The 26711-nt window shown below is 51.6% G+C and overlaps 1 protein-coding gene across 1 annotated transcript; it reads right to left on the minus strand.

The window, feature by feature from the left end:
• Nucleotides 1-1531: 1531 nt before the first annotated feature.
• Nucleotides 1532-26711, minus strand: SLC7A14 (solute carrier family 7 member 14). The gene is made up of 7 exons (XM_026105780.2): nucleotides 26408-26711; nucleotides 16936-17172; nucleotides 14973-15190; nucleotides 12744-12890; nucleotides 11418-11626; nucleotides 9013-9890; nucleotides 1532-6021 (listed from the first exon to the last, which is right to left on the minus strand). The coding sequence occupies exons 1-7, from the start codon at nucleotides 26697-26699 to the stop codon at nucleotides 5699-5701; spliced, it is 2304 nt and encodes a 767-aa protein (XP_025961565.2). The 5' UTR covers nucleotides 26700-26711; the 3' UTR covers nucleotides 1532-5698.

Genomic DNA, 26711 nt, shown 5'->3' on the forward strand with positions numbered 1-26711 from the left:
GGAGCAGGACGAGGACTGCAGGCGCCGCGGGGAAGCGGCCGCGCTGGAGGGGCCCCACCAAGCAGAGCTTTCGCCGCCTGCACCCTTGGGCTTGCAGCCTGCTCTCTTTCGGCGCAGCAGAAAACAGTACGGGGCCCCCCGGCCCCACCAAGAGCTTCTTGGGCAGCTGGCTTAACCCAAAAGTGACTTTGCAGGGACGTGGGCGAGTCGTCCTGGCGAGCCCAAGGGGCCCATGGTGAGGGGAAGGTGGTGGTGCAGCTCCCAGGCCCTCCCAGCCGCTGCGCTGCCCCGGGTCAGCGGCTACCGAGCCCGCATCCGACCCGGATACGCCCCGGGCGAGCTGCTCCGAGGAATGACGGAGGTTTCTTTCGGGGAAAGAGCAGAAAGCTGGCAAAGCAAAGCAAAACCAGGGCAGCCGCGGTGAAAATGCAAATCTGCAACCTGCCGCGTGCGGCGGTGGGAGGAAATAGCGGCCGAGCGTCGGGCAGGATGTTAGTGCTGGCAGGGCAGCAGGGACGGTTTTGGAGGAAGCACAAAGAACATGAAGCTTTTCTAGTTTTTCAAGGATCAAAGCTCGAAATACCTGCTTTCCGCCCTTCCAAGATTCCCTGCTCCCCCAAGGCTCCTCCAGATCTGGAGGCCCTGCTGGCTCCTGAAAGCTTTTGACGCTCGTTTGCTGACCGAAAGCCCCAAAATGCGGTCAGATGCAACGCTCTTGGATGCCAAAGCTGCTCCAGGCCACGTCTAGCGAGGTGGCGGTGGCCAGTAGCTCGCTCCACCGGGGCCACCTGCGTCCCCGGGGCCGTGTCGGCGGCAGGGGCCGCCCCGTTTCCGAAATAACGGGATGGGGAATGACCAAACCCAGGACACCCGGCTGGACCAGACCCAGCGGCCGGGGCCGGGCAGGCGCCTCGGGGCCCCTCGCGCCGTCCCCAGCAAGGACGGGCGCCCGCAGGGGCTGCGAACCGTAATAGTCAACCTGCGCGCGTTTTCTTAGTTTTTTTTGTTTTTTATTGTGTAAACTGATAACCATTTTTTTTTCACAACAGTGCAAGTGAATACCAAAATCAGCCCATTTAAATGGATCTTCTACAAAGGAAATTTTGCAGCACTTAAGGCAAGGTTTGTTCATCTTTAACTTCAATTTAGCATTGAAAAAATATCCGACCTTCAGGTGCTGATCAGCTTAACAAAATTTAAGTGGGAAATTCCTTTTTCTTTCTTCTTCTTCGGTTTAGTATTTCATTTAAAAGATTTACATTATTATGGAAATTGATACTAAGACACATTTGTCTCTGGCGTCCTTTAAAAATCCATTGTTTTTTAAATGTAAAGGCACACAATAAAGCTTTATGCATTTATTAAAATATACACATTTTGGTAAATTTAGATTTTTTTTCTTAGTATCTGGATAATATATATATATATTATATGTATAATTGTCAACAACACAATCATTTGAAAATAAAAATCACTCCATAACATATCTGCATATTTTTTTTCTTTCTTCATGACACACTACAAGATCCCATTGTACAGTGCACCAATGGGGTTTTGGAAACCACAAAAAAAATAAAGAACTTTTTCAACAAATACACCAATTTCATACCAGAACTGCAGAGAATTGTTACACCAGAAAATACCATCTGCAAAAAAGCAAGGTATACGTCAGAAAGAACAAACAAACTGAGAAGTAAAGGTCATTTACAAGCGGAGTCTGGGACAGCCGGTGTCGTCCAGAGGGCGATTTCCCTGCTGCTGGAGGGGGCTGAGCGCTGGGTCTCGCAGCTGAGCGGTCGCAACCGCGTGGAATAAATCTGTGGTGGGACTCAGAGCCTGAGCAGCTCAGAAAGACTTGAGGTATTTAGGCTCCATCCATGCAGCACGGGGGCCCGCTGGAGAGGTGGGGTTGGGGGCCAGGCTCTGTACAGACAGCAGGGTCAGGTGCGTGACGCCGGCTGAGGTTAGTGAAAAATAGGTGATACTTGTCTGTCTATGTTTTCTTAGTGCATCAAGTGCACAAACACCTCCTTTCAGGGCCCTAGGGTGAAACGCTGGATATTTGGGTCTCGGTGACGCCAGCACTCGCACCCGCTGCCGGCTTCCCCGGCCCCCCACGTACCTGAACCAGCCCTGGGACGGAGGCGTCCGATGCTTCCAGCGTTTTGGCCTTTGCTGCTTTCACCCGAGCCCACCAAAAGCCCAAAGTTTACTCCAAGGAAAGCGTAGGATCTCCAAAACAGAAGCGGGCCAGACCCAGGTTTCAGCCTGGCTCTGACCGTCCTCCAAGGGTGAGGAGCTCCCGGGCTGGGTCTGGTGGTGGGACCACCGCTTCCGCAGTGGGGTAGGACCCACCACGACCCGCTGGCCCGGCTGGAGGGACAGGCGGACCCATGGGGTGCTCTGGGAGACGGAGCGGGATGGCAACAGCCGAAGGGCCTTGCTCAAGGCGTTGATCCGGTGCAAAGACGCCTGCAGACGCCGAAGAGCGAGGAACCAGGCCCTCGCCAAACGGTACGGTGTAGCTAGAGCTGACACGACGACAGATGCTGGTCACTACTGTGTAGCAAGAGATTAAGGCTGCGGAAGGACTAACAGGCTGCGGTTCAGCGGGGTACTTGGGCACGCGCGTGTGGGCAGGCGGCTGCCCAGATACCTTGCAGAAGCAGGACTGAGATGACTACCTCGCACACGACACAGTGCAACAGCTGGTGGGAAAATAACGTCGATCTTTCTCCCTGAACGCGTGAAGCCAGACCTGCGAGCTGCCATCTCTCCTGGGTATTTCTAAGGCATCTAGCAGGAGAACAGCGAAGCGCAAGTGAGAGGCGACTTTTGCTAGAGGTGCTTGGCCGTGGAAAGGGCTCACACGCTAATTAATCGGGGAGGTATAGGCATTGGAAACGCTGCTTTTTGGTGGGAGGTGCCCATGATTTCTGCTTGGAGAAGTGTAACGGGGAGGCTGGTAGGAGCGGACGTCAGATCAGAGCGTAGAGGTCCCTTGGCAAAGGCACATCCTAGCCTGCCCCGGGCCCCGTGCCGCGCAGGCCCCACGCAACGGCTGCCCCTGCAGAGCCTGGCCCTGGGCCCAAAACCCCCATGGAGGCCAATCGTCCCTTCGCTTGAGCGGGACGCCTTGATCGTGGCCAGCCTCTCCCTCATGCCATCGTCGCCCTGGGCAGAGGGTGGACTGGGAGGGCATCCTCCGCGCTCCGGCCGGGCTGCAGGATCCCGTCCACCCTCACCGCTTCCCGAGGGGCCAGGGCAGGTGCTGCTTTGCGTTCACAGGCCCCGAGCCGTGGCTCACCCAGAGTATTGAGCTGTTCCCAGTTCCCAGCATTGCTTACACACAGCAGAAATCTTGCTTCAGTCGCCATTTAATTGCATCGCATGAGCAGTCTCCTGGCTAGGTGGCCAAGCGGCACAAGGGCCCACAGCATCGTCTTGCTTTTGCTAAGCCCAGCTGTGGGCCTGGGAGGCCTGGGCCTGAGTCTTGTCCTGATCACGCTGGTGTGAATCCAACAGAAACCGGTGGCACCAGGGAGCTCTTCTGGATTTACCCTGGTGAGCTCTGGGGGAGGAGGTTTGCCCTGCAGCCCTCAGGAGCCGGGACGATGTTGGGTGTCACTGTCTGATATGGTGCTTCCTTGCTCCAGGTTGTTATGTATTCAAAGAGATGTTTCTCCGCTGCAGTATTTCAAACCGCTCGATGCTGCGGGAGGGTTTCTCCAGCTCTGCTGCCGAAGTGCCACGGGCTGGGTTGGTGGGGGCCCGGCCGGCCGGCGGGTCCCGACGTGGTCCGGCAGGAAGGGGCAGCAGGAGACACGTGGCCTGGGTCCCAAACCCTCGGTCCTGTGGGCTGCGGGGTGGGCTGTGCGGGTCCGTGCTGGGGTAGCCAAGGGCAAACGTCACCCCAGCTGCTCGAGGGAGCCTCCGAGGTGGAGTGGGAAACCTCCCCCCAGCCTGGGGAGGCCGTGTCGGGGCCATCGCTGTGACGATGTTGCCTGAGGCGCAGCGGTCGGTTAGGGGTCTACACATCAATGTGGTCCAGGGCAGCCAACGAGGCACCTGGGACCCTGAAATTGGGTGTCCAAGCCGCCAGTTGGAGAAGAGCCACCCAGAATTGGCCTGTTGTATCGCCCAGGATATTTGCCAGCATTTAGCTAATGATTTCTCTTTAATCTCTTGAAGAGACGGCAAAGTGCTGTTACTGGGTCTGATGTGATGGTCATCCCGCAGGGAACCCGCGCACACCCTGAGCTCTGCCGGAGGGAGGGGAGCAGAAGGGGGCTGTTGTCCGGTTGTACCAGAAGATTGAACTATCAGAAACTTCCATCTCCTAACAACCCCTGCCCTATGACCCATGAGCTCAGTTTGGTCTCAGACTGAAATACAGAATTTTATAGAACGAGCAGCATTTCAATAGTTTTCATACTGCATCCACCAAGCCATGATCAGAAACAGAGAAAATAGTAAGAAGCAGAGATAGGAGCAGGGAGGGAGGTGTCAGCAGCCTGGTCCTCTGCCATTGCCCCATGCATAGCTTAGCAGTGCAAAGACGGGACTGCCCTGCATGAGCTCACTTTGTTACTGGATGGGGAGCAGCCTCCAGAGGAGCACAGCTGCTTCTCCCGAAGAACTGAAGCCAGGATGACAGCTGAGATGTGCCCACCAGAATTAGTGAGTTATGAATGTCATTCATTACAAGATACAGAATGAAGGAAACAGAGTCCAGCCTCAAAACCATGGTGCTAAGGGAAATGGAGTTTGATGTTTATTGATCATTTCCACAAAGTGGGTTAAGCCTAGAGCGGGTCACAACCCTCATTATGGCTAGAAATGGGCCCAGACTCCGAAGTTTAGATTTGGGATGTTCAGCTACGCTAGGATTTCAAGTTTTGATTGAGGCTGTCTAAGAGGAGCAAGACACAGACTGGTTTTTAGTCCCAGTTTTTGGGACATTCAGATTCAAGGTCTTGGGGATGGAGACCTCAATAGCATTGCTGTTTGCACGGAGTGCCTTTGTACTGGAATGGGCTATGGAAATGCTCCATGATGGCGCCAAGATCTCTGGATCCGGTTCTAATCTACTCCTGAGATTCCCTTGAAAATTATTTCACTGTCTCCATTTGGTACCTACCTACCAACCTATTGTTCTACCTAAGCTATTTTTTCTAGGTGGTTGAAGGAAAAAATACAAGTTCCAAGAAAGTGCCAAATATGTAACAGTGGCTTCCCACCAGTATGGTCGTAGGGTGAATATTCCCTGTGGAAAGCACATCTTATCCCCTCACTAGTTCAGCTGTTCATGTGACTCCTTTCACCTATCATCACATGCCCTTCCAGTTTGGCACATCTCTTTGAATTCGCTTTATTGGTGCTGCCAGACTGAGGGTTTAGTAGACACTAGAGGATCTGCCAGTGAAGCTGAGCCCTGGCCCCCTCGGTAACATTCACCAAAGCAGGATCTGACTGGTGGCCTCGGGCCTCGGGTTTGTTTTGTTCAGGGTAAATAGCAATCTCGGAGTTCAGGATGAACCTTCGTCCTGAAGGACGGGAGACTGGGGAGGAGGGGAGTGGCTGTGGGCCCTGACACGTGAGGGAGGATGGGATCGAGAAGGGGAGCCGGAGAAGCCTTTCCGTTGTTACCCAAGGGAAGGGTGTGAGGGGCAGCGCGGTGGCCCGGTTCCCATCTCCATTACTCCGGCGAGTAGTCTAACTCGTCGTTGGCGATCAGGGCCTCCGAATTCTGTTTGTGTTTGCTTTTGCTTTTCGATTTGCTACTCGTCCGATGGCTTTCCTTTGCTCCTGCCATTTGCTGGTAAGAGAAGCCTTTGTCCTCCGAAGGGCCCCAGTCCTGGTAGTTCTCGCTCTCATTGGGGTAGGAGAGGCCGTCATCCACAGAGAAGGGGTCGACGTCCACATCGTAGCGCTGGTACGTGCTCTGATGAAGTGCCTCCTCCCGGGCACTGATCTCCAGGGTGCTGTTCCACATGCCGTAGCCGAAGTAAATGAGCAAACCTGCAGGGGTGGGAAAGGAGGAGACAGTCTGGCCATTAACTATCCCAGGGAAGAAAGGGGCCGGCTTCGGAAAATGGTGTGCTCCAGCTCCATTGGACACCCAGCTGCTTTAAACAGGGGCAATGGAGGTGACCACAGTGACCTGCCTTCCTCCTGCTGATGTTTCTCCTAGCTGTACACCTCTCAGCCCCGGGTGGGGACAAAGGAAAGCGAGTGTACAGCTAAAAACACACCATGCCTGGAAGTGGACACCTGCCCCCAAAGACCGAGTCTTTGGCTGATGTATCAGCCTCCTTCCATCAAACATGAGGTTGACTCAAGTTGATGATGGTTAAACATAAGCAAATATATCTATATTCTTAAAGTGCTGAATGTTTTAACTGATATCTGGTCTTTGAACCTTGTGATTGTGTTTTCAAGCTTCTATCTGTGACCTGGGACGTAATATTTTAGATATTGTCTGTGATTGCTACTTAACCATGTGATTCTGCCTTCTCTAGCTTTAGGAAGGAAATCAGCTCTCAACAGACTTTTGCTTGTATCTTAAATGCTAAAAATCCTGCATTTCCATCCTGTTTTCCTCCCAGCTATCCTTTTCTCTCTGGAGTTTTCTTATGTTCTCAGTCTACTAGTACTTGCAGCCAAACACTCTTCGGGGTTATCAGACTTAGTATATTTGGTATTAAAACAACTCTGAAATCCTGTCCCTTCCTCTTGGGAGTTTTTTTTCAGGTCTGTATTTCTCATTCTCTCTCTCTAGCCCTGCATGATCTCACCTTCCTATTTACCCACATCAATGCTTTTCCCAGAAATAAATGTATCTGGAAATCTAAATTCCTATTTGGCAATGGATCCTGGAATTAACCTGCTGCAGATGTGTCTGTAGCGAAATCTGAGCCCCTGGTCTGCCATGGACTGGCAGTGGGTGACGATGTTTGGGAGGTTAAATGGAGTGCCCGTGCAGAAGGACTGCAAATCTCAGCCAGCAGTGCTATTCAGCATGAAAACAAACGGGATCCACCTCTCCCATCAGGCTAACGGTCCCACCTCTGCTACAGATGTGGCAAGTGAAGTCCATTACATGTTAATGAAGTGATTTAATTGAGTCGTTGCCATTTCTGGTAGCCAAAGAGGTATTGGCTGTGTCCCACAGAGGAAAGTATTTAAGCACAGCAGATTAAGCTGGTGCTTTGAAGTCCCATTGCTCTAAAGGTATAGGCAGAAGGTCTTTCACTGGATCTGCAGCTTCACCTATCTCTTTTTAAGGGCCAGAAGGCTTTGAGCATGTAATGTCAGACCAAAGGGTGCATGTGGCAGCTACTGCTGAACAGCAAGACTTAGAGCTAGTGACCTCTCTGAGCCAGCGCTTCTGCTGTGGGACCTGCAGAAGCAGAGGAAAAAAGGTTGTCTCCCAGCAACTTCCCCACCAGAAGACAGAAACCGTGAGACTTATTTAAAATCTCTGAGATGCCAAAAAGGAGAGCCAAGATCTGTCAATGTCATCACCTGGCTCTACAAGCCAAGGGCAAATGTCTCCAAAGCCCACGGCTCCTGAGAAATCTGCAAAACGTGGGATCTGCAGAAATCCCTGGAGGATCCAATCACTATATTCTGTGTCAGCCTCCATTCCCCTCCAGGAAAGGTAGGATCCACGCCTTATGGTGGGAGACAGCAGCCTGCCCATATCATTTGCACTTTTTCTCAGTTACAGGAGTCAATCGTTCCACCAAATGCCGATGACCTGGGAGCACAGCTCTGTTTGCCACCTCTTATAAAAGATGACAGCTGGTCTGTGCACAAATTTTTCTGTTCGGAGAGGATAATGAAGCTGATATTCTACTCCTGGGCTGATTAAAACCTAAAAACATATTCTGTGATGCTCTTTGTCAATCCCTCGATTTTACAGCTCAGCCAGGTAGGGCTGCTTTGAAACAAGAAGATAAAACAGGGCAAATGAAAGTGCTGGCGCTGGCTTGGAGCCCAATGGCACGCAGTGTCACCTTGGGGAGCAGCGGCGGTGCCGGGGAGCTCTCCCAACACTCTCTCTTCCCTCTGCCTCTTTCTCCCTCTGCGGGCCAGTGTGGCATGCAGCACGGGACCTTAAACTCTGCTCCCGAAGGAGAGGGCTGCGGGTGTGATAGTTGGCCAGAGCTTGTCCTTTCAAGTGCTAGCACTGTGCTCAGGGTCTACTGTCTGCAACTGGGACTCCTGTGTGCTACTGCAATATATATAGGTAATACTATTTCTCCATAAAGACTCCTTGTCTTTTATACTCTTCTGTTGTTTCAGTTCTGTATAGTCCAGCCTTCAGGAGGAGCTATTAGAGCTGCTCTTTTTCTCTTGTTGATTTTGGGAGGATGTGGATTACAACGTAAATCAGGGGAAACTATGGGTTTGCCAGGCTCCCAGCTACATGCCAAGAAGCCTAAGTTCTGCAAAAAAGCCACTCAGATCCGGGCTTTCAGGATTCACAACAGAGCATGCAAGACCTGAGAGCCCCCTGCCACGAAGCTAAGGGAGTAGGTGGAGACCTGGAGACAGAGCCAGCAGATCCCTCAGCTCTCCCCTTCCCAGGGCTGTTGAGGTTGGGTAGCCCTGGATTTTGGAAATGCACCGAGATTGCAGTGTGGGCTGCTGAAAGAGCTCAGGTGGGTGAAATGGGAGGAAAGCAGGGAGATTTCTGTCAAACCTGCCTGCAAGGCAGTTTCCAAAACGCACCTACTTTGCATCTAAAAACTCATCAAAATAGTCACCGTTCTGTGAAATGCTGTACTCCCATCACACTGACATTTTCCGGAGGTGTAATTCTCCAGCTGGCTGTAGCTCTGAGTCTTGATTAACTGAGGTTTGTAAGAATTTGGGGATTACGAAGGGAAAATGCAAAGGAGTGGAAAAACAGCCATGTCAGCCTAAGTACTCTAATTAGCAAAGTTACTATTAATGTCCTTTCAAAACAAGGTGGATTAATAAATAAATAAATCTAAGACTTACCCACAAAACACCAGACAGCAAATCGGATCCATGTGACCGTGGAGAGCTTCAGCATGAGATAGATGTTCACCAGCATAGCAAACGCAGGGACGAAAGGGAGACAAGGTGCCATATACGGCAACTTTTTGGGGTTTTCTGGCTGCTGTAAGATCACAAACACCAGTACAACAATGAGCAGGATCATCAGGACCACAAGGAGGACAGCCCACCAGCTCTGCTCGTAGATGTAGTCTGAGCCGAAAATGATGAAAGAGCAGAAGATGAACATCAGGACAAAGAGCAAGAGCACGCACGTGGTGACCGTATGGCCGGTGGCTACGGTCGGGCGGTCCATTTTCCCTGGCAGGCCAAGGTGGATCCGCATCGTGTAGTATCGTGGACCGATTAACTTCTTGAGCTTGATGAGGTAGATGTTCTCAGACTCATCTGCCTCTATTCCTGAGGTCATGTCGACCGTGCCATAATTCGGGTGATTTACACTGTAGGTGGATTTATCGGATTTCCCTATTAGCATCTCATTGTCCCCCAGAGAAGGCAGATTTTTTGCCCCACACGTGTTGGTCGGTTGGCCCGTAAACTCTTCTCCTTCACTCCCTGGAGAGCAAACTTCCTTCTCACAGTCAGCTAGGATGCCCTCCTTCTTCTTGGTGTGCTCCTCGGAGAGGAATTTAACAAAGCCATCAATGTCGCTCTCCGGCTGGTATCGGAGGAGCAGGACGCAGACAGAGACCAGCGTGTAGGCGAGGAGCGTGCCGATGGACATCATTTCTATGAGGTCCCGCAGGCTGACCAGCAAGGAGAGCAGTGCTGCTAGAAATCCTGAGACAATACAAGCCACTACTGGAGTTTCCGTGTAAGAACTGACGTGGGACAAAAATCTAGAGTGTGAAACAGTCGCAGAAAGTTAAAATTGCAGGTCACAGAGGTTCCCTGTTGTAATAACATCTACCCAGCTGGAAAGGCACAGAGACAGCTCAGATCTATGATCACTTCAGCTCTCATTGCTTTTTGGAGCTTAAACTCCAGACAACCACAGACTGGAAATAGTGCTGAGACTGAATCTGGAGTTATACCTAGCTCTGACCAACTCTGTGCAATCTGAAATGTTCACCCAGACACCTGCAAATGCAAATCAGCACCAAGATTTTATGCAAAGAACCAGCACACCTTTACAAAGAACTCTTGAACTGAATATTCATCCTGGGATAAATTACATCTCGAGATACCAACGCCAAACAAGAGACCGAAGGGAGGGATGGACTGCAGTGGAGAGTACTGCAGCAGCTACGAGTCACCAGGGCGGGGATGCTTCTTCCCCCCACGTTATGCACAGAGGGATATAACCTGCCCTTCTGCTTGGCTCCTTACACTACAGATAACTCCTGGACAGTCTGTGAAGATGCAGTGGCTGTGCAGGTCTGCAGCGCCGAATCGTGATGGGGGGATGCTGGGACAAGCGAGTCTTTTAGACTCTTGTGCTACAGCTCAGCACCACCAGAAACAGTGGCAGAGCTCAAAGTTCGCTCTGTGCTACAGTCCAGATGGGATTTTGTCATGGGGCAATGGTTAGGTTTCTTCTTGTTTTTATTAATGCTAGGGATTGTCTTCCTTTCTCCGTGCAAGAGCCCTGGGCACAAATCTCAGTGGATGGAAAGAGTCTCCAGCCTAGTTGTAGCACAATATAGTCACTTACTGTGCAACAGCTGAAGACCATGGCAGGCCATTTTTAAGACAACATTCTAGCAAAAGAAAAAAAGCTTGATCTGAAAGTGCAGCCATGGCTTCACCATGCACTAGCACACAGGTCTAGAGCATTTTTCTTTTGCATAGGTGGATTAGCACCCAGACACTCCCCTTTGTGTCGAGAGTGTGGACTTTTTGCTCCCGCAGCGCATGGCTGTGCTACTTTAAGCTAGCTGGGGACCATCTGTTCCTGCCCTAGCTGTGTATGCATGCGTGAGAAACTTTTGCCACCAGCTACTGCAGCTGTAGACCTCTCCTGACTTTCCTGGGGTTTCGCTTTGGTTTGTGTGCTGCTCTGCAAGCACTGAGTCTGCCCGTGGCCTCGTGCTCCGCGTGGTGAGGGTGCCCAGCTGCCAGGATGTGGGAAAGCCCCCGGCCCCCAGCACATCCCCCCTCCTCGTCCTGAGCTTACGAGGGCTTTCCTAGCCAGCACCTGCCTGTGCTGCTTTGATCCCTTCCAGGCATTCGCTTCCCTGACTGCAGACCTTGTGCTCTTTGATTATACCAAGCAGTGAAAGGGAAACACAGCCACTGAACTGACAGGTTTCCATAGGAAAGACAAAATAACTCTCAGAGGATTTCGCATCAATCACTTATAACCTGATCTCACGCCAGAAAGCATCCAGGGCGCAAAAATAAATGACAGCAGAGGCATGACTGACCTGAAGAGCAGCCCATCACCAGCCATGGCGTAAATGACTCTAGGCATTGGGAAAAGGGAACCCAGCAAGCTCACTGTCAGTCCTGCCACAGACCCGATGGCAACGATGAATTTAGCAGCGTAGAATCCGCGGGCCACAAACATTTCCATCAGAGGGGATTCGGTGTCAATGGCATCGTATGGCACCATCAGAGTGAGGATGATGCTCACCTACGGAAGATAAAAGAGCGGCGGGGGAGCACAGACGTCAGCGCCGGGCAGCAGCTTTGGTCTCTGCTGAGGACTCACAGGGCACAAGAGCTGTTTCTCAAGGATGAAAAGCCCCAAAATTTCAAGTCTGATTTCAGACACCAATCATATCCCTGTGTTCCCTGGAGAGGGGATGTGAAATGGTAAGTGTAGAGAACAGTGTGTCCTTTGCTGTGCAGTGATTAATCGAAGGGGTTTGCACTGCCTTGGGCTCTGCCTTCCTAAGGCAAAGAAAGAGCTCGAGGCCGGCTGAGCAGCGGCTGTGGCTCAGGACCGCTAGCGGGGCTCCGTGGGGTAAATGACGCTGAATGCAGCTACGTTCCCATGCACGGGGACCGTGCTATCAGTCCCTGCTGCTCCCTGGGGTAGAAGCAACACCCAGGGCAGAATCACTTGGGGAAATATGCTGATCTCGCTTCAGGCACGGAGAAGCTGGTTTCCAGGAAAGCCACCATCCTGCAGGAAAGGGCGACTGGTGCGTTTCCTGTGAAATTATCAGAACAATATTTTTCCCCTCCATGACTCAATTTTCCTGTCTTACAGGGAAAGTCCCTGAATACAGACATGCGTTTATTGGCATGTGGAGAAGCTGGACTCTGCTTCCAGCCCTTCTCTCACCTGGCTAGCCATGCCCGCTAGAGCACGGCCGGAGAGCTGTGCTAACCGGGACCCTGCCGCACCTCTCCAACAACGGCAGTGCTGCTTTCCCCCCAAATGCAGCCCAGAGGGTGGTTGCTGCAACACTGCCACTCCTCCACTTTGCTGTGCCCTCGGACACGTGCTCCCCTGCATAGCTGAGGAAGGAGGTGACCGGGGAAAGGCAGGCTGCCGCCACTCCTGCAGCTGCAGAATGGAAGTAGCTGAGTCCTCTGCCCGGAGAAACAGCCACAGTGGGAGCCCAAGGGGCAGCCAGCACCGGACACTGGTGCAGTCACACAAACGCAGCTGATTTTCCAGTCCCCACCAAAGAAAGAGCTGTTGTTCCAGGGTCTGACTGGCACGCCGTCTCCCTGACAGGGACACTGACAGACGCTGCTGTATACACACACACACGTGTGTGCGGCTAGTTAGTACTTACGGACACGTATGCGGTCAAGCAGGTGACGAGCGAGGCCGTGATGGCGTAGGGGATGGAGGTGTTGGGACTCTTGGCTTCCTCTCCTGTGGTAGCGATGATGTCGAAGCCGATGAAGGCGTAGAAACATGTTGCTGCCCCTTTCAGCACCTGTGCAGAGACCCGAGCGCGTCAGAGCCGGGAGGGAGCCGTGTGGGAGCAGGCGGCTCCTCGCGTGTCCCAGGTCGGGGCTGGGGACCCTCGCTGCCTGGCCCCGATCCTGGACAGAATTTGCATTTGGTATAGTCCATCTTCTTAAAGCGGGTGCTCAAATTAAGGAGCCCAGCTCTGCCTCATCTGGGCTTGGGGATGAGTGAGGGCCGACCAGAGCGTCGTGCCCTGCGTACACCTGGGCGTTCCCATCTGCGGTGTGATGCTGGGAGCTCCCGTAACCCCGTGATTCGATCTAGAGAGAGTATTTCAAGTGCAGCTTGAGCCACTCGACATCCGCAGCTCACTAATGGCAGACTACAAACCTGCGGCTGTGCAGTGCCTGAATCTGCTAGGAGATGCTGGCAGGGACAGATAAGACAATTAACCAGTTTTAGGCATTCATTTGTTTTCACAATATTCCATCCCAAATCTGATTACATTAATATGGACTTGTAGCATGTTTACACATTCTGTCTTAGCAACGTTCCTAATGTGGCAGCAAAGTCTGCTAATAGAGGAACCAAAATAGAGCATAAACAGGCAGATGCCTGCTGCTTTCCAAATCACTTCGGTTTGCTTTGGAAGCTGCAGATAGGTTAGGAGCACACGTTGCGAACACTTGGATGATGAATTATTTGTACCGTTTAGATATTTCATTATGTTTTCTTTAAATGTACGAGATTAGCAAGGATATTTATAGGAAACAAACACTGAAGCAGCCTGAAGACTATATAGCTGTAAGAAGTGAGTTAATTTGCAGTTACCATACCTTAGCACACTCATCTAGCTAGCTAGCTGAATAACACATGTCCACCTCATCTCTAGTTCAGTATTGGAAAATACAGTAAAATTCGCCTCTTTCAGGGGGCTATCTGTAATTAAGATCTATACTGCTTGGAGATCTCATGCCTGTGCTGTGCCCACAGGTGATTTACATGCAAGAGGCAGAGTCAGATTTACTTTTACTTCTTGCTAAATCTGGGAAGCAAATAACCAACCGAAAATGATGGGAAGACTCTTGGTGTGTTTTGGATATGTATCTTTTAAAAATAAATTTTTTTCCAGGAGTTATTTGGTAGGTTGAATGTAAGCAAAACAGCTATCTTTCTCATTCCTGTTATATGGTATAAAAGGCCAAGCAGAATCCAACAGTAAACACAACCTCCACTCTCAGATGGGCCTCAGTGCATTTCTAATCACTGTTTTTCTCTGGCAAGGAGGTATTGATTTATTGAAGGGAGATGAAAGGAAGGTATGGCAGCTTGGGACCCTCTCAGTAATCAAGATTCTCGGTTTACTTTACTTTCTTGCTTATTTTTCTGCACAAGACCCTGATGGACTCGAGCAGTGTAAATCTGAGAAACTATCTTGGGTTTAGGCCAGCTGAGATATTTTCAGTCTCTGTTCATCCTTGGATGAAAACCAGTCCAAGCAAGCTAAAAAAGCCAAATATGTCCAAATTCTCAGTAAGCTTTGAGGGAACATCCATAAAATAAGCACTGGCAGGTGGCGTTATGAAGTGCTCAAAACAAATGCTTGAGAACATTGTTATTGAAAACCAGCCAGCATAAGTATCTCCCCTTTTCTGTAGAGCCTGAGCTAGCTCTTCCTGAGCTTCCTTGCTTGAATGGCTGCTGCATTTCCCTATGTTAAGCCTGTCTATTAATGGCATTCCCCTGTGTCTGTATGTTTTTATGGGCACTTTGGCTCTCCAGGAGGGCATTTCAGAAGAAAGCTGAGCTGTGGCAGGGGCTATGGGCAGAGCATTGCCATGTCCTTTGGGCTTTGCAGAGGTAGAAGTGTCCAGGTCCAAACCGGCAATGCTGGAGGTCCCTGGCCAAAGCACAAGTGGGTTTAGCAGGGCCGAGAAGCAGGGAGTTAGGTGGAGGTGGTGCCCACATACCGTGAGCAAAATGCTGCGGTCTTGGGGGTTCGGCACGGTACGGGGGCACAGCCGGGAGCACTGCGGGCAGTGCTGGGGGCCCTGGAGCACGGAGCTGAGCGCTGAGCCCAGTGGCTCTGGGAAGGCACAATACTCACCCCTGGCCATCCAAATGGCAGGAACTGCCCTTCAGACCAGTTGTCACCTTTGACAAAGAAGAGTCCAGCAATCATGATGAAGATCCAGACTGCCAGGTTAATGACGTTGAGCACGTTGTTGAGCCCCACCGAGTTCTTCACACCCATGGCCACAATGATGGTGACAATGACAGCAATAACCAGAGCAAGGAGGTCAGGGTATGACTCCTCTCCTTTCCCTGGATAAAAGAAAAGATGTGTGTAAGTCTTCATCCACAGTGAGGGAAAGCATCTCCAGAATCTATGTGGGCTTTTCTAAATGCTTTTCAGACTCTAAATCAATATAAGTTTTTCAGAACTTGATCTCGTTGCAAAGGACTCACAGTGGTCTTGGTGTGTCTCTGCCTCCGCTTGGTAAAGCTGTTTTATAGAGATGATAAATCATGGTGCCTGAAGACACCTTTAGGAATTTTAGGAAGGCAGCAAACAAATAATCCGGTCTCAGCTTGTAATAATGTGTATCTGCCAACTACTAATGAAAAAATCAATCATATATTAAAGTTGCATGAAACTCTTACGGGACAGCAATCTATTGTTATTTACTGGTAGGAATCACAGAACATCGCTGAATTGCTGGTCTCATAGGAACATCACAGCACTGGGTTTACACGCTAGTACTGCAGGCACTGCCTGGGAGTCTCTAAAAAGGGTCTGAAAGGGAATGTCACTTCAGGGCTTGGAGTTGTTCTGTCTGCAAAAGCCAGGATTTCCCAGCTTTGACATCATCCCTGTCAGTGTCCTTGTCTGTAGAGCAGCTCTGTACCCAGGACACTTTGAGAGATGGTGCAGTTAGACAGAACTGTGCATATGCTGTGGGTTTGCCTTTCAACTGCTGCAGTTCGGTGCTCAGAGATCTTGTTTTCCTATTTTCCTGGCATTACAGATGGAGTCCATATGATTCCTCAGTAACTGAGGTCTGGAGCAGCAGCTTGGATTGCCAGGCTGCCACCGCCGTCCCTCCGCATGCAGGCTGCCAGCTGGGGTGGGACTAGGTTGTGCGGGACCTTGTGTCGGCTGTGCTAATGAGTGTGCGTGCGTGAGCCTGTGGCGTGGCTGCGGGAGGGAGAGATGCATGCAGATGGCCTGGTAGCGTGCCTTGCACCGCCCTGATTAGAAACAGCTCTAGGAAACACGTCAAATCAACAGTCTGGCAGGAAGATCTCTCTTTTCCAGGCAAAGAGTGTAAATCAGGGAGGGACGCAGGCTAAAGTGGTACATGAAACCCTAACCAAGCTGCCAGCATGTGCGGTTCCAGGTGCATGGCCTAACCTCATCGTTTGAGCCCATCTCCAGGAGAAATGGCTTGGTTCTAGCTCGGTGTCCAGACATTTGTGTTTGGGTCTGAACTTGCAGGTCCAAACCCATTCCTGATAAAAAAAATTTGTCTATCCCCGTACCTCCAATTGCACTCAAGCGTGTTGCCTTTTGCGAGCCGTGTTGTTGCTGCTGGGTAACCCCTCAGGGCTACATGAGCCATGACATGCTGCTGTTGCTAGCACAGGAAAAACTGTCTTCAAAATAGCATGGGAAAAGTGTAAAGGAGAGCACTACACCAAATAAGGCAGCAAGAATGGTGCAGAAGAGTGGCTATAGGATCCTGACGCGCTGTGTGTGTCTACATGGGAATGATCAGAGTGACTCGGTGAAAAGCCCCTTCGCTACTGTTGGCCTCTGTGATCAGACTAGTTTCCAGGGGTGTTTATTCTGCTCAATGCCGGCTTGTTCCAAAGGGGACTCGGGCTATCGGGATCGTGTATCCCAGCCCCTCTGAACCGAGTCTGTGAAGCAGACTGCAAAAGGCAGATGGATGGTAAATAATGAATGAAGCATAATATCCATGTCTGACTTTTGATGAGCTTCCAGTTCCTTTTCAGGACCTAATTAATGCCTGGCAAGACACAAGCATTTCCAGACTGATTCTCACCTAGGCCATTTAAGGTCCCAACGCTGTTGATCATCCAGCGGCTGATGGTGTGGTTCGCGAGCGAGTCGAACATGCTGCTCAGCGCGCTGGCCCCGGCGGCCGTGCCGATCAGGTACTCCAGGATGAGGTTCCAGCCGATGAAGAACGCCACAAACTCCCCCACCGTCACGTAGCTGTAAGTGTAGGCAGAGCCGGTGGTTTTGGGCACCCGCACGCCGAACTCAGCATAGCAAACGCCTGTTTAGAAAAATACAAAGCACCGTAAGAAAGCGGTAGAAAGGAAGGAGTAAACCTGCCCTGGGTCTGACCTGCTCCCTGACCCGTGGAGGTGCCAGGAGCGCTCCCTGGGCTGCAGGACACGGGGCACAGCCAGCCCCACTGCCCTCGGGCTGGGAAGAGCATGCACATGTCCCTTCCCCAAAGGGAAAGACCCTGTGGTGTCGGGGTGAGGGGGAAGGAGGGCACCGCCTGCACAGTAGCGGTGTGTAATGGGATCAAAGTCCCTTCGCAAAGCAGCTTGCTCTGCTTTTTTTTTTTTTTTGAAAAAAGGTGTAACTGGGTGCATTTGCTTTTAGGGCTAACTGAGAGTAGCTCGCCTGACCTCCCACCCCAGGACTGCACCGACTCCTCAGCGAGGTGGTTATTTATTGCTGTCTGAACACAGCAGTGTCTGGAGGACCACGGTGTAGTGGGGCTGTGCAGGAGGATCTGGAGCCCGCCGAGCTGCTGAACGCTTGCCCAGGTGCCTGCAAACCCGACCCTTGGGGACGTGACGCACTGCGTCCTGGCCACATCCCCCCGAGAAACAGGAGCGTGGAGCTGGCCATGGGCAACGCTTGCAAAGGCTCACAGATGGGCCAGAGCCGCTGGATCTGCTGAGACAAGTTTTAGATATGTTCTTGTTCCAAGCAAAAGAAATTTCCTTCCTTTTTCTTCTTTTCTCTGATGGTTAAAGCAAAGCAATCCCGTATTAGTCCCCCAGCTCTCCCATGGCCGGGCTGGCGGGTGACTTCTGTGACCGCGACACCCTGATGTGAGGCGTGCCATGGTCTGTAACTCTGCCTGTTCCCACCATGAACGAGATTATCGGAGATATGGGGTTGACAAACGATCAACCTCCAGGGCCTGTGAGGAGCTGAAAGGGGCTATGTGAAGGCAGTCCCTCGCCAGGGCCATTCTGAATAACAGCTGTAGGGTTTTCCTCATGAGACGGCTGTCGGGAAGTTTCAGGTGCGACAGGGATGACTCGGTCAGATGTCATTTACTGTACCCCAAGAGGCCCAGCGAGCTGACAGCGAGCCGGAGCCAGAGGTGGGGTGCGAAAGGGAAGAGAGCCTGAGTCAGGCAGGGTCACAGCCGTATTATAGCTCTTTACTTTGAGATGTCTGTGAACCAGCGAGGGCCGATGTTGGAGCGAGGTCTGTGTTCAACGCTGGAGACAGAGGAGGTCTTCGCCCGGGAAATTCCCACATCATGGCCCGAGCACGCAGCCGATGGCGTGGGCAGGGTGGCCCGTGGGTGGGCACGCTGCCTGCTCCTGTCCGTCTGTGGGAGAAGAGGCAGTTTTCCAGCCCTTTAGTGCAGCTCCTGCTGTGAGGCCCTGCTGTGTGTGCCCGTAAAAGCAATAAGGTGGCATCGCTCCTTGCTAGTTCAGGCAGGATGATGCAGCGGGAGCAAGGCGTGCACGCAGAGGCCCACCAGCAGCTACGTCTGCGGGGCCACAGGCCACCTGAACGCTCGGAGGAGCCTATGACACAAGGGCTGCTCAACGGATGAACACTGCTGTCGGGACCCTGGGGCCAAATCCTGTCTCCTTTACACCAACACTGGGGACAACACATTCCCTGATGAGACTAAAGCATCGGGTCCCGTGAATCACCTCCAGCACGGCACCAGCACAGCCAGGACGCACACTGCAACGGCAGCTAATGTGGGGAGGAGCTCAGAGACATCCTGGGGGGACCCTCCCTCCACAACTGCATGGTGAAAAAAGCAGGTAGGATGCTGGGTTTGATGCAGGTCCATAGTCTGTTGGTCCCTTTCCGCACTGCACAGCTGCTCCTGGGCAGGATGGGATTCCTGATGGTTTCCAATAGCCCTGGGCTGCCGGGAGGTGGTGGGGAGCCAAGGGGCTCATTTTGAGCTCGACTGCTGAGCCTGCCCTTGGGGTTTGCTCCTCTGTGGTCGACTCTCCGGGGGGACTGCACATCTGAGAAGGTGCAGAGATGCCGGCCTGATCCTGGAACGAGATGCCGTAGATGGATGCAAACAAGACTACACCTCTGCCGCCCTGTCTGTACATGATGCCGCACTTCAGCGACTCCAGCCTTCGCTTTCAGCAGTGCCGAAAGCTGAGAAATGCTCTGTTGTCCTCAGTGATCTGCAGATCTCCGGACGGACGCGCAGCAGCCCGTGGTGTAGCTTCCGTGTTCGCTGGCATAAATGGCACTAACCGCCTCTCGGTTGTCCTCTGTGAAGCACAGGCTGCAGGACGGTGCCTGGCAGCCCTTCGCACCCCAGCCGCCCCTCACGAGCCAGGGGTGCAGTTTTATAACCGCGTCGGGAGGCAGAAGTGAGCGTGTCATCTCCAGACGCGCATCCTTGCTTATTCCTATGCAGACCCAGGCAACGGCACTGCCCACATCGTCCCTGCTCTCATTTATACCTGTGTAAGAAGAGACTGAAGCCATCTTACATCGAGAACGTAAGCTATTTTAACAGTTAAATGCTATGTGTAACTCTCATTCTGAAGAATAACTGTAAAATGGACTCAATAGAAGAAAAAAAAGAATAAGAAGTACTTAACTGGAGCTTTTCAGGAAATTTCAGTGAATTTTAATACGTTCCAAACTCCTTGTGCACTTACTGTGGTAGGATACTTTGCAATAAAAACCTGACCCTAATAAACTGCTGTCTTAAAACAACCATTAGCTTTTCATTAAACTTAATGGATGGATTTAGTCATAAATTCTCAGAATATTAGTCAGAACAAGTGCTGGAAGGCTATACCGCATTATGCATTTTTAACGCCGATTAAGTCCTTTCTCCGTCACCTCAGCTCAGCTAGGCTGTGAGCTCAGCGTTACAGCAGCCCCTCCCGCCTAGTTAGCACGGTGTCACAGGGGTTAACAGTTTAGAGCCTTTATTATCGTTGTGCAAACATGTAGTATTTATTGAATTCTTCATCGGTTACCCTTTTCTATTTCAAAAATAATAATTGCTTCAAATCTACAATCAGTTGAGTATATAAAGGAGAATGAATAATTTATAATAGCTTTATGAGGTTGCTGCTCTTATTATAGGTGCAGTTTTTACACAGTACAAACACAAAATTATTGGATCCGTAAGTTCAATTCAGTGGCACTTCTTTTCTTGTCACTGGGGGTTTTTTATATGCCGTTCACTGTTTAACTTGCATGCATGACGCTGGTGGTGCTTTTCAACGGGATCCTTGAAAACTTTGTTTCTGTAAAGCAGGCCCAAGTGCAGGAACAAGAAGGCAGCCGAGCATCCATCCCCACATCCAGTCATTATTCAAAGCTGATTAAAAATACATGCAATCTGCAGACGTAAGACATTCACAGATAACTACATGCCTGAATGATTTATGAAACAGATGCTGTGATGGGGACGAGTATCTAGTTTCTCTCTTTGATGGCCTTAAAAATCATATCATCTTTCTTGGAGGCAGCTCTACTTCTAGCCAATGACAAGATGAGGCTTAAAGAGGATTGCTATTGATACAGAATGATAATGGCAAAGCAAAGACATTAATATGTCTAAAATGTCTGAGTTTTCAATTTTCAATTACTCTACTAGGGTCGTGGAAGAGAAGAGTAGTCTTGTACCCAGTGTGTATTGGGTACAGCAACATGCTGGGTGTGTGTACATTAGATAGAGGGATACATATAGGAAAATAAACTACTTTTTGTCTTATCGTGCTGCATTCAGCCCCGGGTCAGGGAGGTACGATGAAAGGTCTGATGGATCTGCTCTGACTGTGTCGGGTGACACCAGTGAAACCACTCTGCCTTGCTGGGCTACAGGTTCTCCATCAGAGAGGGGCTGACAACGCTTCCGCCTCTATGAACGGCTCACAAAAGGAAGATAACGTTATTAATCTAATGGGGTGCAGATGTGATCCCACTAAACTCGAGTGCATCGGACTGGTTGTGAGCGGCCCGCGGTGGCTTGTCCTGCTGCGAAGCTCCGTCGTGGCAGCAGGCTCGCGGTGCCGGTGCCCAGCGAGCCCAACCAGCTGCATTATTAATATTCAATTAACCTGCCTTAGGAAGAGCATGTGATACAAAGCTGATGGTTTCTTGTCTCCTTTTTACTTTACTCCTTGAAATATCTTCACGCTTTCATGTGATGTTTGCACAAGTACCACTGTGCACTCCTTGTGCCGGGTTGTGACGGACCTGTCCCTCTGCATCTGAAAGCTCGGCTGCTGCGGAGGAAAGGGAGAGCCCAAACCCCTTCCAGCGCGAGAGGCTCGTCCTCATCCCCACCATTCACGAAGCTTCGGCGGGGGCTTTTCCTTGGAGGATGCTGTTGTAGAAAGGGACCGTCACCCTTTTGGAGGCGGCCGCAAGAGGTAGCAGCGGCGTGGTGGCCTCCGAGTGTCAGGGACCACGACCTGCGTGTCACTGGGATAGCCGAGGTGCCATGGGGAGCTGCCGTGGGGCTGGGGGCTGCACGGGGAGCACTGGTGCGTAGGCCGTTGGTTTGTCTGGCAGCCTCTGGGAAAAAAGTGTTTCCAAGTTCGGGGTGCAAAACTAAGATGTTTGCAAAATCAGCACTCCTTACGAAATGCAGCATTTTCTACTAATATTTAGGGCTTTTAAATATTTTGCCTATTCTAATGTAAAGGTTTCTTGTTGTAATCCATGGCTGCAATGGTCTTCTTGCTCTGCAGGGTCGGAAAAGTTAACAGCACAGAGGCAGAGGTCCCTAAGCAATGCGGACCTCTGAGAAAGCCACAGAAAGAGAAGCAATCCTGCGACCATCCTGCATCCTGCAAACACCGGCTTAAGTAGTGCCATTGAGTTCAGCGGCACTTTTGTTTATAAGGACAATTCCTAAATGTCTGCAGAACTGGGGCCTCGCAACACTGACGGGTTTCAGCTTTTCATCGCAAGGGTTAGCTCACAATTAAAGGAAAAAATCTCGACCTTTCACAAAACGTTGTTGACGACAGCTGTGTCTCCCACAGACACAACCAAGCGCTGCTTCACCTCTAGGTGCTGGAGATGGTGCCTGTGGCCGTGGCTCGTCCCCCGGACGCAGCTACGCGGCATCTCGGCCGCCCCGGTGCCCCGGGAAGCACGGCCGCGCGCCGGTGCCCTCCCGAGCGAGGCGGCAGGCACGAGCCTTGCTCCGTGGGTGCACGCTGAGGGTGGTCCCACAAAAAAGGCAGTGCAGCTCCCTGCAGCGGCTCTTTGAATTCGGAGACAGATTTTTTTTTCCCCCCCAATTGAGAGTGATTGCAGCTTTCTGCAGAAAACAAACGAACACAGCAGTAGTTTGGAAGAACAGTCTTTTCACGGAAGACCATTTCTTTTCCTTGAATATCAGCTCCACTGTGTAATTGGTAAAACAATCATTACACTGGCATAATTATGTAGTTACTGGTATTATTCGGAGGGACATAAACAGAGCTGAGTGGTTTGGTTCATGACATTGTCCCTTCCAAGACCCCATCCACAGCCCCCCCATTTTTAAGACTCAATTTGCATCTCCATTCTTTGGTTTGTCTTGTTTGGGCCTGACTGGAGTTAAGGCAGTCAGCAGCTTAGCTTGAAGTGCGAGTAGATGGAGTTAAATGTTTTTTCTGTTCATCTCGTCTCCCTGTCTTTTCAGCTATTGCTTGAATTATTTGCCGTGCTGTGTGTCTGGCCTGAAACACGTTCATGAAACAGCAATTCAGATGGAAGGTCGCTGCAGAAACTGCCAGGCCACTTGGCTCTCTTCCGAGCGAAACTTCTTCCTCCGTTCCCAGGGAGCCTGCAGATTTACCGCCCAGGCGCTGAGCACCCAGCTGCTTCGGGACGACCGGAGCACGTGCGGAAAGGCGGCAGTGAGCTCTGCCTCCGGAAGGATGCAGGAACTTCCCTCCTCCTCCGTGGGGCAAAACCTCTCTCATGAGCGAGACACCATGACATCCCACGGGCGCTGTGCCGCGAGGGGACTGACGTTTCAGGTGGAGCAGGTTATGGAAAAGCTTTTAGGCTTTCTGCAGGCTGGATGCTCACTCATCCTGACAGTCACGCTACCAGCCGGCTTTTTGCAGGGGTTTGCAGCAGCGCTGCAGGGAACACTAATAAATTCATGCTTCTATACAAGTAATCTACAGGGACCATCCTTCAGCAACTAAGAGCAGCCATTTTATCGAGGTTGGTACACAGCAAAATCTTATTTTCAACAAAGCACTGAGCACTCCTAGTTTGTCTGTTGTGTTTAATGGCCACTACATGCAAATACATAAAAGGGAGCTCCAGGAATAAAACTGCCTTAGGAAAAGGACCCCCCCCTGCAAGGGCAGAACGGCCTCGCTAGGCCAATTGACCTCAGCACAGCCCAATCGGCTCCTAATTAGCTCCAGCAAGAGCCCCAGCCCCAGCCTCCCCCCCCCGCAGCTGCGCAGCCCCTGGGAGGCTGCTGGGCTCCATCCTGCCCCCGAAAGCCAGGCACGCGGCAGGCCCTCGTGGTGATGCTTTGGGGCAAGTCTGTGCCCAAGTCTGCTGCTGGTGAGTCTGCTTCCGCGTGGGTCCCAGGTAAGGGCACATCACGGCAGCACAGCTCGGTGCTTAAAAACTCCCTCCAGCAGTTGCTGGAGTTGCAGAGCAGCTCCCGAGTGAGCAATAGCCTCTTTTTTTCTCGGAGCAGCCTGACACTGAAGCCTGCGGGATTGTGTGACAGGGAAGACTATCCGGTGCCGTCAGGCTAGCTGTAACCGTGAGAAGGGAGGACCTGGCTCTTTCCCGAGCTCAGAGTCAGAGGTTTGCAAAATATAGTCTATAAGATTTTATTTCTTTAAGAAAAGAGAATATTGAAGGGGCAAGGAGCAGCTGGTGGAAAGCGCTGTGAGGAGAATAATGGGGCCGGGTGAGATGAAAACTGCTGATTTTTCCGAAGAAGAGGATTTGGTTAGACACTGAGGTCAGGATGATGAATCCTGACTGTAGCAGCAGACTGAGGCAGTCTGTGGTATCTCCTGCACTAGAGGCTTTTTTAGAAAGAAGTTAGATGAGCATTTTTGTTTGAGAGCTGAATAAAAGGCCTTCCAGTGAGAGAATAAAAGAGACCAATTTGATTTAATCTGTTTGGAAGAACAGAGAGGTGAATCAATTACAGCGTGTCTGTAAGTACCTTAATGGGGAACAGTACTGTCTCCTATATCTAGAGGAAGGCATAACTGGAAATTGTCTGAAAGACAAAACTGGACAAATCCACATCTGAAATTGGGCAAAAAACTTGAACAGTACAGAGGGATTTACCACTGGAACAACCTGCCCAGTGGGAATTCTTTGTGGATGTCTTCAAAGCAAGTTGCATGGTTTTCTGGAAGAAGTATTATAGCCAAAAACCGATCGAGTTCAATTTGCAGGTAATGGGATCTGACTTAATGGTCTGCGATAGGCAAAAGAAAAACAGGGGATCGAGTTGTCTCATTTGGCCTTAAAACTGAGTTTAAGTAGCTCCTTCAAATCCGTCCATCCACACTTGCCGGAGTGCAGCACCCTACATGCCTGGAATGACTGCTGAATACTAAGTGAAAGCTGAACTGGTCCCCCAGTTAGCTGGATGGCCCATCTGACTCCTGAACCCTTGCTCGGTTTTACTTGCCAAAAATGTGTTGCTGTTATAAACAGCAGAAGTGTCAATGATGAAGTGAGGAAGCAGCCAAGGAGACTATCAAAACACTGCATCCTTGGGAAAACACTTTCCCAGAGCTACAAAAGCAACTCGAGATGAACGGGGAACAGTAAACACAGCGGACCACATGAGGCTCCACGCAGGCGAAGGCAAGGGGACCAGCAGAGCTTCCACCCAAGGTGAAAAAGCACCTTTTGGAGGATAGTGTATCTTTCAGATGAGACCCACCCAGGCTCTCCAGGTTTCTCGGTTTGCCGTTGGCGTGCATCATGACCCATGAAGCATTCAAAGAGGGGAGAAAGCAGGCAGTAGGAAACAACAAAGACACTGATGCTATTTACTGCCTTGGCTGCCTTTCTTTCTTTTTTTTTTCCCCCAGTTAAGTTTACTTGTTGTTTTGGGATATCAGATAAGCATCAGATCTTTCGGGCAAAAAGCCTAAATTGAATCATGCCATTATACTTTTCTTCTGGGAGCCCGTCGCTTGTTTGGTTTTATCTTTCTTGGATTGTAGTGGGAAGGAAAAAAACCCTGTCATCTCCAGGAAATGCTGTCGCTAAGTGCAAAGGTTTCTCATGCACATCAGCATCCCATAGCTTCTGCCCAATGCCACGGCTGAGTCCTGGCAGTGCACGCGAAGGGTTGGTGGCATTAGCTTGGTCTCCCTCTTGCAGAGAGCTGGCTCCAGCAGCATCCCGGCGGGTTAGCCAGCCGAGAGGACTCTGCGCTGCATGGGAGTGGGAGAAACCAGCCCATCGTGCGCGTGGGGCAATCCCACGTCTTTTGCTGTGGGACGATGTGCTGCTCGTGTGAGACTCTTCCCCGTGGTACGCTGTGGGGTCTCCTCCCCCTATGAAAATCCTACGTCTTTAAAAGCTGAGCCAGGTCCTCTCACTGTGGTCGCTGTTCCTGTCTCGCGTTGAAGTCCTTTGCCATTACTCCAGTTTCCCTACCCAGCTCGTGCATGAAAGCTCGGTGTCGGGCCAACGCAGGGCAAAGGAGGGGGAGCTGGAGCGTCGCCCGCCCGCGTTAGCGCTGAGCTGGAAAGGACGGACGCCGGGAACGCTGGTGTCCTGGGGAAACCACGGATGGAGCCGCATGCGCCGCCGGGCTCGCTCGGAGCAGGGGGAGCCGCCGGTGCGGACACCATCCTGGGCCACCTGCTCTGGGCCACCCTGCGTGAGCAGGGCAGTGGGACTGGGTGGTCTCCAGAGGTCCTGCAACCCCAACCGTTCTGTGGGTCTGCAAAGTCAGTGGCTTTTCACTAAAACACATAATTCTTCCCTCTCTGCCCTTATTTATTTAGCAATGTGTTTAGTTTTTGGAAATTTGAAGTGCAATCGACTGAGGAACGGCTGAGCTGCTAAGGTCCACACCGAAAGGAGATGCCTTGGTGGCTACCCAACGCTAGCTGGGGTTTCGAGGGGCAGAGCAGATGCCCTGCCTGGAGAAGCCACCAGTTGGTTAGTCTAAGGCAACCATGCTTGGGCTGCCGCCCCACGCCGTGGGGTTTGCCCCGCTATCGGGGCAGGGGGAGAGCGCGTGCCCCAGACCCCGGTGAGCCCCACGCGTTTTGGGCACCGCCGCGGCTCACCTGAGAGGATGGAGGCCACGGCGGCGATGATGAAGGAGACAATGACGCCGGGGCCCGCCATCTCCTTGGCCACCAGGCCGGACACCACGTACATGCCGGTGCCCACGCAGCTGCCGACGCCGAGGGAGATGAGGTCGAGGGTGGTGAGCACCCGGGCCAGCTTGGCGCCGGCGCCGGCGCCCTCCAGCATGGACTCCACGGGCTTGGTGCGCAGCACCCGGCCCCGGGCGGCCCGCCATCCCGCGCCCCACGGCACCCGCCGCGGGTCCAGGCGCCAGAGGAAGCCGCTCATGGTGGTCGGCGA

The sequence above is a fragment of the Dromaius novaehollandiae genome, chromosome 9 (assembly GCF_036370855.1).
Source record: "Dromaius novaehollandiae isolate bDroNov1 chromosome 9, bDroNov1.hap1, whole genome shotgun sequence".
Lineage (NCBI taxonomy): Eukaryota > Metazoa > Chordata > Aves > Casuariiformes > Dromaiidae > Dromaius > Dromaius novaehollandiae.